The 17,326-nt window shown below is 50.3% G+C and overlaps 1 protein-coding gene across 1 annotated transcript in view; it reads right to left on the bottom strand.

The window, feature by feature from the left end:
- Positions 1 to 16,360, bottom strand: part of VPS45 (vacuolar protein sorting 45 homolog (S. cerevisiae)) — a 28,553-nt gene extending 12,193 nt beyond the window's left edge. Inside the window, exons 1-11 of the mRNA XM_009886184.1 lie at positions 16,306 to 16,360; positions 15,016 to 15,095; positions 14,443 to 14,511; positions 13,989 to 14,126; positions 13,460 to 13,570; positions 12,007 to 12,141; positions 11,527 to 11,640; positions 10,669 to 10,836; positions 6,914 to 7,072; positions 5,989 to 6,096; positions 5,559 to 5,680 (exon numbers count right to left, since the gene is read on the bottom strand). Of these exons, the coding sequence (XP_009884486.1) occupies positions 5,559 to 5,680; positions 5,989 to 6,096; positions 6,914 to 7,072; positions 10,669 to 10,836; positions 11,527 to 11,640; positions 12,007 to 12,141; positions 13,460 to 13,570; positions 13,989 to 14,045 (974 nt within the window). The 5' untranslated portion in view covers positions 14,046 to 14,126; positions 14,443 to 14,511; positions 15,016 to 15,095; positions 16,306 to 16,360. The remainder of the gene's footprint in view (positions 1 to 5,558; positions 5,681 to 5,988; positions 6,097 to 6,913; positions 7,073 to 10,668; positions 10,837 to 11,526; positions 11,641 to 12,006; positions 12,142 to 13,459; positions 13,571 to 13,988; positions 14,127 to 14,442; positions 14,512 to 15,015; positions 15,096 to 16,305) is intronic.
- Between the last annotated feature and the right edge of the window lie 966 nt (positions 16,361 to 17,326).

Here is a 17,326-nt window from a genome sequence, read left to right as displayed (position 1 = left end):
ATCTTAGCACGTACCGGCCTTTCAATTTGCCATCGCCTTTCACTGTCTCCACCTCAGCCCTGCAAATCCACATCACCTAACAGTCCCTGGAGTCAGGTCGCAGCTTTCTCCTAGGAGTGAGTGAGAGCTAGGTGAATTAGTCTCACAAGGTGCCGGATCCCCAGAAATGAGGGCGAGACTGTGCATAGTCACTTCATCAACCCACGGCATGGCTGAAGGTGTGCATCCTTCCCTACATCCACGGGAAGGAAAACTGTGTTTCTCGCTCACGCAAAGCCCAGCTGCAGAGGAGAGGAGATTTGCTCGTTTCTCAACCCCAGAAAAATACCTTATGAAGGCATTTACAGCTGCCTGAAAACAGGTTTGAAATAGATCAAGTGCATTTTGAATCACATGGGGTTAAGGAGGAACGAAGCACGCAGAGGAGAAGCAGCAGCAAGCCACGGAACCCCTCCTGCCTGTGCTCTCCCCTCCCGCTCCTCCGTCAGCCGTTGCCTGAACGCAGCCTCGCGCACGGCCCGCCAGGTACGGCCACGCTCTGCACAGCGCTGACGAGGACTACGGGACACGATCAAATCAGTGAGGCGTACGGGTCTGCCCTAAGAAAGGAGACAAACCCTATGAATGGAAGGTTGGAGTTTTTTAATATAGTGGTTTTGTTGCTGCTGCATTTAGAAAAACCTCTCGTGGCACAGAATTCCCCTGTGTGAGATGCCGTACAAAACAAGAATAAGAATCATGGAACGGTTTAGGTTAGAAGGGACTTTAAAGCTCATCTCGTTCCACCCCCTGCCCTGGGCAGGGCCACCTCCCCCCAGCCCAGGTTGCCCCAAGCCCCGTCCAACCTGGCCTTGAACACCTCCAGGGATGGGGCAGCCACAGCTTCTCGGGGCAACCTGCCCCAGGGGATCACCACCCGCACAGCCAACAATTTCTTCCCCAGATCTCACCTCAATCTCCCCTCTGTCAGTGTCAAAGCGTTCCCCCTCGTCCCACGGCTCCCCTCCCCGATCCAGAGTCCCCCCCCGCTCTCCTGGAGCCCCTTTAGGCACTGGAAGGGGCTCTGAGGTCTCCCTGGAGCCTTCTCCAGGCTTGCGCATCTTGTGCACGGCTTTGTCACTGCATATCAGCAGTTTTTGTTGCGGTAAAGAAGCTTTGTACAAATTGGGGAACAGATTGACTGATATCCAGAAAAAAGTATGCTAAAAAGATGTCAAACAGCTATAGAAATCCCGAAAGAAGGATAATCCGAATGGAGCCAGCACGGGGGAGCTGGTACCTCCGCTGGGCTGCAAACTCAACGGGTAACGCCTCCGAGACGCCGGGTGGCAGGTAAGAAAACCTCCTGCTGGGGCGTTACACCCTGGTCTGCCGCTATTTCCCGTGCGGTTGGGATTGCACTAGACATCAGCAGGAGGGCACGGAAGGTGCTTATTTTTGCTTTTGTATCGCTGCTGCCTTTCCTACAGGATTAAGCCCGGCACGGGGGAGCGGGGGCAGAACTACAACTTCACTCCCCCTCCAGGTGCCTCGCGCAAAGCATCGAGCCCGCGGATGTCTCACCCACCAGCAGTGAGCTGAGGCACGCAGGGGCAGGCTGCCGCGGAAGGAGCAAAGGCATCTTGGTGTTCTTATGAAGTGCCCAGGGAATTACTGCTCGACTCAAGGGCAAATAATAAGCAATTTTGGAATAGGAAGAACCCCCCAGACTGTTACAGGATTAGCGGGAAAGCAATCTACAGTGACACCAGCTCCAGCTGCTGTGCGTCTCGCACCCAATTTGTGGCTGCGGCTATGTATCTCCTTGGGTTAACTACCACTTTAACAGCTAAACGCTCAAACGCTTCAGACAGGAGGAAAAAGCGACTTCCTTGAACAAAGAAGGGCACAGTCAGAGTTTTGCCTTAAAAAAAAAAAAAAATAAAATCCACAAAACACAAACCGTACAGAATACGAGATAATATATATGATTTAGCGGCAGCGCTACTTTCCCTAATCGTCGGGGCAGCCTGTGCGAGCTGAGATGCAAAAGCACAGAGCCAAATGGTTCCACATCACATGCTGCAAGCTGATGCTTCCAAAAAAGGAGATTTTATATTCGCTGCCTAAGGAGATACCTCACCCATCCCTTCAGATGGGCGTCAGCTATAGACATTTCTAAACAGCTCCACATTCTTCCTCTCCTCAAGCAGTCAACTGCAACGTTCCCCTCAACAAAATCAGGGGGAGAAAGATCGTGTCCAGCCGTGGAATGCTCTAAACTGGATGATACTGGTGAGTTCTCACGTTCCACGTTCAAGTCTGAACTTTGATGGGCTTTCAGACAAGGTCACTTCCCAAGACTTTTCAATAATCTGGTAAGAAATTGGGGTAATTTGAGAGAGACCTGGAAGGAGCCGAGTCCCACCCGCATCCCGCAGGAGCAGTGTGCCTTTTCCTGCCACTGTTTCCCGGGCTGCTGCCGCGTTCGTGCAAAACATTGAGGACCTCTGGTTGGTCTTAAGAAGCACCGCAGCGACGGAGCTGCCTCATGGTCTGCTTACAAAGTTACTTTTGTAAGAAGTGGACTTGAGCCCTCTTAGGTAACCCCGTCAGGCCCAGTTGGTCTGATCGGGACAAAAGCCCCGTTAGAGAAAATCCCGGGTCAAAGCAACAAACGAAGCAAAAGCTCCACCCGAAGGGGAAGCTGCGGCAGAGCCGATGGGGTCACACACCTCAGGGGACGTTCCGTACAGCGCGGGACGCAGCCGGGGCTCCCGCAGACTGCCGTGACCCAGAGAGGCTTCAGGAAGTGTTCTAGTTCGTACTCTCCAGCAGCAAGGTGGAAGGGACGGCAGGCTGGTGGCATACGAGAGAAGGATGATATTGAACACAGCGGGAGATAAAGGAGAAGCAAAAGAAAGCAGAATTGCTTATCGCTCTCTCCTAGGAGCCCTGCTCAGTGCTTTGCAAAGATTCCCTTTCCTTCAGCGCTGCCAATTTGCAGCAGAAGCTCCCTTGCACCACTGTAATGTTTAATACAGAAAGAAATAGTTAAAAAGAATCCTTTCAAATTCTTTGCTGTTCAAGCAACTGCGTCTCTTTGATCAAAAAATACAAAGCCCGTCGCCCTGACCTTCAGCTGAACTCCTGCCAATCACGGTAACACCGTCCTCTGGCAGCAGAAAGCAAGAGGAGAGTGTAGCCCGGTTTGCTGCGGGCTGTGATTTATTATACTAAGTTTTGAGAAATTATTAAATTCCTCGCTCAGTTGGTTTGGCACTACGGCAAAACCGTCAAGTGGCCTTTTTCTTCCAAACCCGATAACTAAATGCTGTTTTTAGCTGAGCCCCCGTTTTCCTGATGCTGAATGTTCATACTTCAGAGAGAGCCCAGTGCTGCGGCCCCCGTTTTACACGGCCAGTGAAGACCAGACACAGAAGTATTTAGGTGCCTCATTCTGTCAGTGACAAACCCTCATTCCTACCGCTCCCATGTCTTAAACTCAACAAGATCTACCGTTCCCATCAGGCAACAACCCTCGTAACCCTCTGCCCTTCCCCTTTGGATGTTCTGCAGCCATCTGACCCGGCAGCAGCAGTGTGGGACGCGGCCGCTGTCCCAAGGACAATCCCACACTGAAGGAAGACGGTGAGAAACGTAAGGGGGAGAACAGTCTGGAAGCTCTGCCTTTGTATTTTGAGGTTTACTTTAACAAAACCGCAGGGTTCGCATCTTTCAGCTACGAGAGAAGGCTGTAGCTGCTGCGGAGAAGGGAGGGAGGTGCAAACTCCACTTCCCTTCATCCAACTTCTGTTTTCCTTCAATTCAAGGTAGGCATTAAACCCTTCTCACGTTCCCCCAAGTAAATTCTTTGCGCGTTCTTTGTAGCAGGACTCTCAGGGACGGGTTGCTGTACTCTTTTCTGGAAACATTGAGAAGACTATAAGTGAAACACAGCTCAGGAAAATATAAGTGGGAACTGAAAAAGAGAAGATAAAGGTCAGGTGAGCGTTTGTTTCTCGTTAGCTCAGAACAGACGCAGGTGAGGGATGCCGGGCTGCAGTTCCTGCTCTTCTGTGTGTCTCGTTGCACATCGACCACAAATCCTGTCCCTCAACCTCTTTTTGTGGGGCTGAAACCCACCTCAGTCACGAGCTGGTTTCAAGGACAGAGAGGACAGCGTCGCTGTTGCTAGGGGCCTTGATAGTTCACACCTATCAAACCCCCCATCCGCTCGAGCCACAATTCACCACTGGATTTTAAAGGGAAAATCTGGAGTGAGGCAGATACCTTTTTGGTCTATAAGGGACATACACAAACGAATTGTTTCCTGTATGAATATAATTCTTTCTTATTCATAAATAAAATGATTAATGGCCCCTGCTGTCAGCTTGGCATGGAATTTGGATGCCTCCCTGCTACAAAATACCTCTTTCCTTTCATCGGATGGACCGAAATGCCCCAAGGCAGGGCTGAGGAGGAGGAGCGGGGTGTGCATCTCAAAGAGAGCCCGACATGAATGCTCGCTCTTCGCTCTTCGACGCTTCTGCTCCTCCCACCCGCTCGACACTGCTCAACCTCGGTCCCCAACTCCACTTCTCTCCGGCTCCAAGCGAGTCTGTGGTTTTCATTCAACCCACACTGCCCTGCAACCATCACCTCCTTTGTTGAGAATGACCACCTTGAATTTATTTTCTGCTTCACTAAAAACGTGGCGGCTGCTGATAAAAAGCCAATAATACGTAGCGTGTGAAGGGAATGACGACTGTTCTAATGCTGCAAGTAAAACACCTTCCGCGGAACCCTGCGGCATTTCACAGACATCGGAGAAGATTCAGAGAATGAATTGATCATCACAGATCACCCAAAGGAAGCAAAGCAACAGCAGGCTCTTCTCCGCAACGGAGACCACCACTAGAAGGAACAATACCCACCCCGTACTCTGCAGCAGCTTCCTTTGCAGAAAGGAAACTGCAGTACCAAAGAAGGGAGTGGTTTGTACAGAATGCTGCCGTTAGAGGACAACTTGTCGACTTCTCTCTACTGATTCAGCGCCCTCACTCTGCGGCCCATATTTACCTTTAATGACTTCTTTTACAGCAGATTAGCTTAGCTCCAGCAAATTCAGCTAGAACCAGACAGCCAGAGTTCTTCTCAATTACGGTTATTAGCCATATTCAGCAAGATCCCGTTCTCATCAGGAATAGCAACTGGCTCAGAAGGGAGAGCTTGCAGTTGGACTATTTTTGGTACTCTACAAATAAACGCCAGATGGCATGGAGTGAAGTTAGGGGGCATGTTGAAATCCACCATGTGAACATCCTGGCAGCTTGGTGCAATGGCTTTATCCTTTACCTGAGCCCTTATAATGGGAACGTCGCGTCTCGGCCAGCAAGAAAAGACAGTCGTATTTCAGTCTTAATAACCCTCTCCAGGGCACCTACTTGAGAACACAAGACGGACCTACACATTTCTCTGCCAAACCCAAGTTTTGTTCATCTCCAGGCAAACAGCAAAGCAAGCGGTGGCACTGGGAGGAGCAGATATATTTCAGTTCTGAGCTCTGCCCCACATACCTGTCACGGAGAGTGTTGGGACCCAGGTAGGGGTACTGGCTGTCCTTGAGTTTTCCTTTGATGAGCTGATCTAGTGTTTCTTGGAGGAGAGGTTGGTGTTGTGTATACACGTTCTCAACGCCCTACAGTGCAAGAGAAGCTCTTGTTACGGATTAATACAGCACGGCAGCGGGCTAAGAGAGATCAGCAAAGGCACACAGAAGGAGCAGCAGCATCTGATGGATACAGCCCGTGTTAATCACAGATGTCCAGATTTAGAGGGGCTTTTCAGCAACTCCTGTTGTCTTCAGGGAGAATTACAGCCTAAAAGCCCAGTGCAGTTATGGTTAAATCTCTGAAATCCACGACACGTGGCATTGCGCTGCATGCAGGTCCCGCTCCGTGACTGTTGACTAAAACCGTCATTATTTCATCCGCGGCAGATCCATACCTTCAGTCCTTTGAGGAACTGCTTGGTGATGGCTACAGCATCCTTGGGACTGAAGAGGTCACTGCCCCGCACCCGTTTCCCTCCATACTCCACAATGGCAGACACCAGCTGTACAGAGAGAGGCAACACCAGAATCCTATTAACCCGGGAAACCAGCTTCCAGGCAGTTTTTGTCTAGTTAGGCAGGTATGGAGGTACTGGGATGTACTGGAATGATGGAGTATGGAATGATAGGCAGGTATGGAGGTACTGGAATGATAACCAAGGAGTCAGGGAGATCCCAAGCAGGTAACGCAGCACAGAGAGGGGCAAGGGGGAAGAGAAGAAGTATTCCCCATCTCCACCCAGCCTGCCGCGACACTGCCTGCACGAGGAGAGAGGCTCTCTTTTCCCTAGTCTGCTGCAGTGATAGCAGATCTTCCATACAACGTGACATCATCCTGCTTCTCCACCTCCTCTCCAGCTGCTCGCTACGTTTGCCAAGCGCTGCCACCCTCTCCCACCCAGCCAAGCTCCTTTTACCGTCTCCAGAAGTCCTCTGCTGCAACTATTACCTATTCAGCAGGAGCTGGGGGAAAAGGGGTGGGGAGGAAGAGGAGAAGGAGAAAGGAAGCATGTTCCAGGCCCCGTTTACATGCCACACACTCATCCTAGCAGACTCCTGGCGTGCCTGCCATCCCTGCTGCATTCAATCCTTCATAATATCCCTGATTTTAGAAACGGAAATTAAGTTATGTCTTTTAAAGTAACACCTGCAGGCCCCAGCCAAGCTCAGGCTGCTTTTCGCAAGGTGCGGCACAATTCAGCGATTTGCATTGTGCTAAACTAAAGCGGGCGAGCTTTTCACCAATCAGCAATGATTTTCCACCTCTGTGCCCTCCTGTCCCGCTCGTTTATCCAGCTGAAGGAGCAGTGCTGCAATTACCTTTCGGTATTTCTCCGACACACCCCTGTTCTTGAGATCTGCCATCAGCCCTGGCAGGCTGTTGCTGCTGTGCCGCTCGTAGTGCAGGGCGTAAAGCATCACCAGCCGGGCAGCGTCAAACTCCGTCACTTTGGGGTTCTGCAGGAGGCGACGCACGTTCTGCGGCAAAACAGAGAGCAGTGTTAGCGGAGAGGCCTTCAAAGGACATTAAATCAGACTAATATCAAGCCCACTGCCTAGCAACAAAATCGCATGCAGGAGGAATGCGAGAGAATTAAATTGTGCCATAAGCAACGGAGCCCGGCTTCTTATGTGCTCTGTGGGTAGATTTATTGGAGTACAATGGAGTGCAAGTTGCTTTTGGGTCTTTTCATGAAGCTGGGAATTCATAACCCAATTCTGTTGTCCCTTCTTAACTCTCCATAACGTGCTGCGGGGTGGGCTCAACGCACCGTACGCCTGCCCTGAAGGGGGGCATCGGCAGGCGCTTAGAGGAACCTTTACCCTCTGCCCTTCCCTTCCCACCCCGAGCAGAGCCAAAACTGGCCCACGAGTTCCATCGCGGTATTGACCATCGAGAAAAAAGAGGGAGGACAATTACACCGATTCTGTTTTCTTTTGGAAGGCGTAGGGCAGAAGCCTCGAAGTCTCAAATAACTTTTGGATGTGAGAAGTGGAGGAGCAAGAACCCAACGTTTGGAAGCAAAGGAAGAAAGGAATTTCAGGCACGAAAAGGAAAAGAAAGATTACAGCACTGGAGGTGAATACAGAAATCTACAGTTATTACTTTTAATATGGAGATGATTACTTTTTGTGCTGAAGAGAACACGATACCGTCGTAAATACAAAGGCTGTGTGCCCCAAAGCGGCTGCCTGGTAACGTACAGACCCTTTCCAGAAAAGCTTCTGAACCGCCGGCGCATGGCGTTTACCCTCCAGGGACCGCAGGCAGGATGGAACTGCTTGTGTAAAGTGACGACCGGCCGTGTAAGTGCTACTCCTTCTCATTACCACCAAAAGCGCTTATTTCCTCTCTGCAACCTCTCAGTCATTGTGCGGAGTCGCAGAGCTGCGATAATGCAGTTAACAGAACAAACACCAGAGCCAAGTTGGTAGCTTAGGTGAGCCACGGGAGTAATAAGCTTCTTAACTCTGAGCTTTGAGATGGATCTCAAAGAACAGGCACCAACTACCAGATGTGCTTGCAGACATCTGGTCAGGGCTGGAGAGATGCTTTAGGACACAGCAAAGTCTGAAATTCTCCCTGTGCTGAACATTAAAGCAAAACAATCAGCCTGCGTTAGCTCAAATGCAGGGGAGCAGAGGAGCTGCCAGTTTCACAGTTGCAGAAACGGCAGTTCCAAGAGAACGACAGAACCAGGTAGGATTTTTTTCCACGCTGTAAGCCTGCATGACCTTCACACACTCCAAAAACCACAGCCTATCTTTGCAAGATTCTCCTGCCCTCCCACTAGAGATAGGCAAGATGGAAACATTCAGTGAACGGCTGTGAAACAATGATGGGAAACTGTTGTTATTTACCGCGTATTCCCCTGTATTTGCTGTCGTTTGTTTGACTGATGCTGACTAGTTACAGAAATACAGGATAAAATCCTGGCTTTGAGGAGGATCAACGGGAGTTTACCATTAACCTTGGGAAGGTGAAGAATTCACCTGTGAGGGTAGGGACAGAGTCCCACGCAGATGTTCGTTTGCACGGATCTCAATCCCGTGCTGGCAGCGCAGCGGCAATGCCTATATAAGCGGGAAGCGCGTAAAACAGCAAAGCTATTGTCCGTCGAAGGAGACGGGATTCAAACCCTCCCATTCATCGCTCAGGGCTCATGTACGATGTCGGGATTAATAAGAGACCAGGGGAAGAATAACCAAAATGTACTGTGCTCGGGGGCCCAAGGCCACCAGAGGAATTAACAATTGCTGAAGTTACATCAGCTGGAGAACAATTCTGCCTTTCTTTCGGGCACTGGCTTATTCTTCATTGTTTCTGCGGCCTTGGCCCGTCACTGCCATTAGGAAACTGCAACAGGGAACAGCCTGGGGCAGCGCAGCCAGAGAGATACTGATCTCCTCGTGTAGAAGGATACCAGTTCCACAGTTTTGCATTTATTTCTTAGCTGCTACTTGTCTTCCAGTCGGTCTCAAGTTGTTCGAAGCACAATAGAGCCCTTTAGGCACGTGGCTGCAAGCAAACTGCAGGCAGCTTTTCTGCTGTAAAAACTGCAGAAATACCGAGTTAGCGCAGACTAAGACCTGAACCAGCATCAAGGTGATCTCCAGTAACCACCCTGCCACGAGAGCGCGGCGCTCGGTGGGGGCTGACCTGCCTGTGTCTCCGTCCAGTTTCCAGTAGTGCCACACGCTCTCTTAACCGCAGAGCGGGTAACGCAACCGCGTCATCGCCAGAAGTTCACATCATCCCTTTCTTCAACCAGTCTGAGACAACTTCATCAAAAGTAGACCAACATTTTCCAAAATGGTCCGCAACGCCAAGCACCCGCGTTTCAACGCTAACGCTCTGTGCTGTCTTAGTACCAGAAATACCAGATCACAGCACAGACACGACAGGCTGACAGATTAGAACTCAAATATTTGACTTTTAAACTGCAAAAGCTTCATCTAGAAACAACGATATAGCAAGGGAACCTCAGAGGCTGTTTTCAGCAAGTGCATTTTATGGCTGCCTTCCCACTGCAAGACTTAGTCATGTCAATTCTACCAAACAGAAGCTATCGAATCGTTATCTATAGGCTCGCCGATCTATATAGCTGCGATGACTTCAGCAGGCCTATACTGATTCACATCAGCTCGGGGTCTGGTAATAGATTACAGTCCTCGAAGAGTCTAATATTATCCTCTCACCACCCACTTGGAGTACAGAATAAGAGAGGCAAAGAAGACATGTATTTCAAATCTCTTGAAGATGTTTATCTTTATTTTCTGGTCAATCTGCCTCTCCAGTATGGTGTAAAGGAGCCCATTATATGCTGTAACTTCTACCTTAGCTATAAAAAATTAAGGAATCATTGTTTAATACTGTGTGGCTGGTTGAACTCTGCTCAAATACAGTCACACTCAACAATACTGCTATTTTCTCTGAGTAGTCAGCAGCCACAATTCATCACTATTGACATACTGTCAGATACTAGGTCAGGTCATGGAATCCAACAAGCCAACACAGGGTCAAAACTTCAGTCTATACTCAGCTCTAACAGAAGTCTCTGTTAGGCTTTTTCAGTCCTCTTTGCCAAAGAAATCTTTTATCTAAGAGGCTTTCCACTGGTTTTTATTTTTTTTAAAAAAAAATAATGGTAAAAGCCAGCACCTCAATGAATAGTCTGGTTTCAATAATTTCCTGGATTCCATTTCTTCTCCTCCCTAGCAAATACAAGCAGCTTCTGCACCGGGCTCTAAGTGGGTTTTTTCACCGGTGCCTGCACAGGCAGCTTGCCAGAAGCCGACTGACTGTGTATAATGAAGGAATGCTGTATTGTGAAATGTAAAGACAGAATTTGCAAAGATGCTTCTCAAGCCAGTTATTAACTATGATTCATCCCCATCTGAACTGAACGGGGAGGAGAAGAGCAATTCTAACATCTCGTGTCCCAACCCCGCAGCATATCTGCACGCAGAACTCCCGCTGACTTTCAGTATCAAACTTCCATACAGGGGAGTTACAGGATCAAACCGTCTCGATTCAGACAAGGGATCAAGGTCAGGTTTTGAGCCTGAGGTACCTGGAGAGCACTGGAATGGTCATTCTGGCAGGCCAGTTCCTGCTCCACTTCGGACACCTCCAGGAGGTTCCGCTCCCCGACCAGTCGAGAGAGCTCTCCCACCACTGTCACGTGCTTTGATACCGTGCCTGACATCTTCTTGAACTGCGGGTAATTCTCCACAAATGCCTACAAATGGAGAAAGCACAGCAACCGGTTCTTTGAAATAAAAGCAAGAGACGGTGGATGTGTGCAACACAGCCAGAAATCCTATAAACTTTGCATCAATATAAGCAAGACCAGTGTGGGTGTATGGATGATGGGGCACCTCAGTCCCGGGATCCCACAGGATTTCTCCGATTACAAGGAGAATTTTGGAAGGGATGTACTTTTTATTTACTCTTAAAATAAAAGGATACGGAAAGCATCTCCAAAGACGTCGCCGGGATTCTTTAAAGCTCGAGCAGTGACTGAATTAACAGCCCGCGCTCTGAGCTGTTGCCAAGTGACCCGGCTCAGCTATAAAGTCCACACAGCCATATTGGAGTGAGCCAAGTACTTACACCCGAGCTTACCGCTTCAGTTGGAGGGCTTTGGGATTCAGCAAGCTCTAAGCAGCAGCTTCAAGAGCAGTCGGAATAAGCACGCTTGTAGAGCACGCTGCAGCGGTGCAGAATGGCTTATCAAAGCGTGAGCAACCGTTGTAATGAACACAGCGCAAAAAGGAGGTTCCCGCTCCCCAAAACTCGCGTGCCACAGAGATCTGAACTGTTGGCACTGGTAGCGTGGACTGTCAGTGTACAGACAGGAGTGATCTGCACTACGCTGCAACGGACAGGATTTTAAAAGTCCACTCAGTTAGGTGTAGATTGTCCGTACCTTCATATCTGCTATGGATTCCAGCTTCTGCTGCTCCTTAGGTTTCCTCCTCTGGAAATCCTCCATAAGATTCTTGATGTTACTGCCAATCTCTGCGAAGTTCAGGTACATGTTCTGTAGAGAAGGAGACGGGGATCTGAGAGTGCCATTCTAACACGAGCCTTGACGCCGCTGGAACAAGGTGGCACTCTCTGCCCAGAGCACCGAAGAGCCGTTGCGCATCGTCTCCAAGAGCCAAGCTTGAGCAAAGCAGCTCTGCCAGCGGGCCGGGTTTGAAAGAAAACTATAAAACCGACACGTTATTTCATGTCAGATGCTGCTTGCATTACACATTGATTTTCACCACTTGCATAAGCTATACACTACATCACCACCCCGATGCTCAAAGTCATTGGAAAGTTCTTTTTATGTGGCAAAACCACGAATGGAACCGGATCCCCAAATTCAGCTACTCCTGAAGATCCCCACCGAGATACCTACATTGGCGTAGAACTCGTCGTTCTCGGCAGACAGGACCACCTCGCGGAGATCCTTGCTTATCCCCGGAACCCGAGAGAGGTCGATGCGGTTGTTGTTAATCCCCAGCAATTCGTGAACCATAGCCTGGTACGTCCACTGACAAGGACGGGGAAAGAAAAGGCAAACGATGACCTTAGTAAGGTACCAAACAGCGTTGGAAAATTAGTGGATTTCAGGCTGAACTCAAACAAAATCAGTTTACGTGCCTCTAGGAACACACAGTGGGTCCAAAGTATGCATTTCTCAAACTTTGGCCAGAATGTTACAATAAGAAAGAAATATCACTTCTGTTATAACCAGACGGGCGTCCCGTGGTGAGAGGCGCTGGTGCAAACACAAAGGAAAACCACCCTGTTGCCGGGTGCGTACTGTAGGCACCTTCAAAAGACACAAAGCTCGCATAGCAGAGCAATGGGGATTAATATTCCCGATCAAGTCATTCTGTCTGCCACATGCGTATTTTTGGCTGCAGAGGTTCCAAAGTTACAAACTGTACAATGTTCTACATGCTCCTTTGCTTCTCGCACAGCAGTAGGAGTGTGTGTTTCTGCACATCAGTGAATTACTGTATTTATCCCAGGAAGACTAATATTAATCTAGAGAGAAAACTGAAAGCTGATCAGGGCACCGACATGCCCGACGCTCCATTTACATCTGTTCAAATCTCTCTCCTGGATAGAAAATCTCAGCGTAGCAGATAAAGCTTTTGGTGCCCTGTGCTGAGCGCAGTCCGTAACTCTACAAACCTGAGCTGGGTTTCTGACCCTCAGATCGCTCCAGTACTACAAGTATCACCACCAGCTCCTCCAGCACCAGCGTTACCGAGGCGCCGGCCGCTGTTGTGGTACCCCCAGCTGCAGCTCCAGCCATCGCCCGATCACCGGACTGACCCGTGGCTGAGCGTACCCCGCAGAAACGCAAGGAGACAAACAGATTCTGCCAGAATCTGCAGCACAGCGAAGAAAATAAATATTACAATAGCTGCACAGTGAATACCACTCATCAATAACCCAGAGGGAGGAATACACCAGTGCAAGGTCACTCAATAACTGCGTCCGCGTGCTGCCGAACAGCCCATACAGATAAACCCTCGGAAAGGGCACTGCCGAGACACTCCAGATGTAAAGCGTGTCTCACCGAAGCGCAAGTGGGCTGGTTTGCCAGGGCGCTGGCTGCAACTGCCACTGAAACCAGCACACACAACCCCTGCTCAACTCTGAAAAATCGGGCCAGGAGATAAAAAGAGAGGTTTCAAAAAGAATGAGGGCGGGCGGCAAGACTTTTCACCTTTTAAATATAAACCTTGCCCTGCCAGGGTGTGAACTCAGACTCGCTGCTCCCGTCACGGGGCTCACTGCACTTCCAGCACTCGCGTTCCTACCTCAACCCTCGCGCTACCGCGAAGAAGATTCACCTGGTTCAGAAGCGGCGTGATGGCATCGTCTGACCGGTCCAGAATGAGAAGTAAAGGAGGAACCTCAGTGCGCCGAAAGTCAAACAGCTCATACTCTTTAGTGATTACTTGCTGTCGAGAAAAGGAAAAAAAAAAATCCACTCGATCTTACGTATACCTGGAAAATGTTTCCTCGTAGTTTGGTATAGGTGAACAAAAAGTGAGGATTTGGTGAAAAATAAGTTGTGCTGCTATCTCAGTCCACACTGCTAACGAAGAAATAACCCCTGCTCTCAAAAGGCACCGGATAACCCACTGCTATTTATGACACTCACAACAAATACGGTTCTTCACCTGCTCCGTGGTCGAGAACAGGCAGAGACGAGGGGTGTGACCTGCCCAAAGCCGTGCACCAAAGTAAACGACAGAATTTACACGAATCAACTGAAAAGGGGACTTTCTTTCAAATGGATCAATATGTAAAAAAAATGAAACAAAATTTAAGTACATTGCCAAATGTACTTCACATCGCTGTAGGTTCTCACCATACCTTTACACATTCAGCAAGCCTCTTCGCTGACTCAGAAGAGAGCTGGTACCGAATCATGGGGCATTTCTTCAGAGACAAAAGCAGAGCAGTCAGCCCCTGAGTTGTCCGGGACAGCTGAGCCGGATCCCAGCTGCGACCCTGGAAGGAAAGGCTGCGTCTAGTACGGACGCACCATCCCCAAACCCCTTCTCACAGAAAGTCTTATTTCTAAGTCTTAAAGTCTTATGGTAAACTATGGTTTGACTGGAGGAGCAGGTACACCAGAGGCCACAGTCCGGATTCCCCGGTGTTCCTCTCCTTGCCAGTTCCTTGTCAGGATGAGCTGCCCCTTTACGGAGCCTCTACCGCAGCCCACCTGCTGGGCAGCCCCCCGCCGCACCCAGCTCGTCGTGGCCACTGCTCTCCCCATTAACCGTAAAACGAGACCCCAGAGGAGCGTTCGCTTTTTTCATACCTGGCAGCAGCCCAAGAGGTTGAGAGAAAAAACGTGTGGATTCACTGCAATGTAATCGCCATAGAACTCCTGCCAACAAGTGAAAGCAAATACGGTTACGGGGCTCGCCAACCCTTACTCAGCCTACAAGAGCACATGTTCCAGCATCAGCCTAAAATCCTAAGTGATGCACAGACTCATCGACGCTGATCATTTCTCCTTCCTCCGTGCCGAACCTCTTGAATCCCTACACACTGCCAGTTTGTCCTGTCTATTCTTCGAGTACACAGCCCTCCGTCAGCAGCACAAACGCGTGGCAGCCTTGTGAAACCCAGACAACAGCAGAACCAGCAGCGGCTCTGAAAACTGGAGGGCAGGGAGAAACAGGGGGCACAGGAGTTTTTCTTTCTTTTACTTTTCAATCCCACATGCACGTTCATCTTTTCTTCCATCCCAGGCTGCTGCATAGCGCTGCTGCGCGCTGTTCGAGAACTACAGAGTCCTCTCATTGCCACACCTGAGTTTCTTAGCTTGTACGTTCACTTCGCTGGTGCTTTTGGATTAGGAGATCTATTTAAAATATTCAAAATTCACCTGAACTTCAGCCACAACTTCCTGTTCATCAGCCTCAGCTAACGACTTGACATCGCTCTTGCTGATCACGTTACTGAAATCTGAAAGAAAACAAAAGCGAAAGAACAGTCGGGCTCTGCGAGTGACAGGTGACACGCAACACCACCACAGAACAGTGCGACCCAGTTTTCCTCTGGAGCAGGAACAGATCCCAACAGAGATCCTTCGACCGCACACCTACAATTATTATGCAGACATTATAATCCAGAGGTTACCTCACACGGATGCTCTGAGCTAATTCCCCATCCAAATTTCTGCCTCTGGTGCCAACATCCAGCAGGTGACTGCAGCGCTGGGGCAGCAGGTAATGGTCAGCGATGGATTCGACATCCTGCGGGATGCAGCAGTGCTGGAAAGGCAGCACTGGGGCGCTCCTGTCCTCTCCCTGGCCTGACATCTCCCAGTTAAGCAACACCACGGACAGCCCGCTTGTAGTCAGTAGAGTTACATGCGTAAAATCCAGTATTAATTGGCTGAACACGGTGACAGCCACATCTCCTATGAGCTCCTCAGCACTGCCGGGCATGTCATCGTCATCGCCACCGGTTGGGAACCGGAGTCCCCGTGGCAGCCCACGGGCTGGCTGCTGGGCGCTGCGTTCCCGCAGAGCCGCAAGGACATCTAGAGGCCACTTCAGCTCATTTCCCAGAGTCTCACCAAGCGATACGGGCACTGGAAGACTTGACTTCAACACGAAAGCAGCTGGAGTTGCTCTGCTTCATTTCCAAACCCACAGAATATTCTGGGGCATGAGCGGGGTGTGAGAAACACCCATCCGATACCCATGCAACAAGTTTAGTCCAACACTGGGATGTGAATTCTATCCCAAATTATTTACCTTCAAGATTTGGGCCAGTCCCTCATCCTGTGCATCTGTTTTCCTCACAATAAGGGCATTTTACCCCTACCATTAGACTTCTTTCATTTTTATGAAGCAACACGAAGCCTTAAAATCTCAGAAACTTTCAGGGATAAGCCATACCGGAGGAATGCAGATTTATCATGTTGCTTTGTAACAATCTCTTACAAATTGCTTCAGTTTAACTATTTTCTCTGGTATGTATGCACCATTTGCTGAGAGAATTTGGTGACCTAAATAGAGTAAAAACTCAAATTCACACACTGGCAGCATTTCAGTAAAGGCCGTCAGCGGGAGCAGTCACAACATCTCACACCTGTATTTTCTACTGAACATCAGGTCGGTCCCAAAGGGGCAACTCGGACTTACTGGACAGAACGGGACAAACTTACAAATGAAATAGATGCTGTACTTCGGCCTCCGCAGCTCCTGAATGAGGAACTCCACATTCTCCTGGACGAAAACAGCACCGGGGTGAGCAAATTTTAAAAAATGTTGAATAAGAAGGGTTTGGACTGACCCGTGCCCCCTTGCCGTCCCCACTGCAGTCCCTCATCCTGACCTAGAATCATAGAATCTTAGACTTCTAGAATGGTTTGGGTTGGAAGGGACGTTCAAAGGTCATCTAGTCCAATCCCCTGCCATGAGCAGGGACACCTTCAACTAGATCAGGTTGCTCCGAGCCCCGTCCAACCTGACCTGGAATGTTTCCAGGGATGGGGTATCCACCACCTCTCTGGGCAACCTGCCCCAGGGGATCACCACCCGCACAGGAAAGAGTTTCTCCCCAATATCTCATCTCAATCTCCCCTCTGTCAGTGTCAAAGCGTTCCCCCTCGTCCCACGGCTCCCCTCCCCGATCCAGAGTCCCTCCCCAGCTCTCCTGGAGCCCCTTTAGGCACTGGAAGGGGCTCTCGGTGGTGCGCCTTGCCCCCTCATGGATGGGCTCCCCCCCCCAGCACCCCCACGTCCCTCTCGGCAGCGCTGCTCTCCATCCATCCCTCCATCCCCAGTCTGTGCTGGGACCGGGGGCTGCCCCCACCCGGGTGCAGGACCCTGCACTTGGCCATGTTGACCCCCGCGAGGTTCACAGGGACCCACCTCTCCAGCCTGTCCAGGTCCCTCTGGATGCCATCCCGTCCCTCCGGCGTGTCACCGCCCCATTCAGCTCGATGTCACCTGGAACCTTTCTGAGCGTTCCCTCCATCCCACTCCCCATGTCACTCATACCGAACAGCACTGGTCCCAGTACAGCCCCCTGAGGGACACCACTCCTCACTGATGTCCATCTGGACACGGAGCCGTTGACCACCCCGCTCCGGACGCGACCCGCGGACCCTCCCCGGGGATGCAGGCCCGTCCCCGCGGCTGGGGGGGGGCCCGGGCCCCCCCGCGCCGCCGCGCGGGCACCCC

Source organism: Charadrius vociferus, unplaced genomic scaffold, assembly GCF_000708025.1.
Source record: "Charadrius vociferus isolate BGI_N301 unplaced genomic scaffold, ASM70802v2 scaffold1295, whole genome shotgun sequence".
NCBI lineage: Eukaryota > Metazoa > Chordata > Aves > Charadriiformes > Charadriidae > Charadrius > Charadrius vociferus.
Note: the sequence above shows the minus strand (reverse complement) of the source record. Positions and strands in the feature narration are given on the sequence as shown.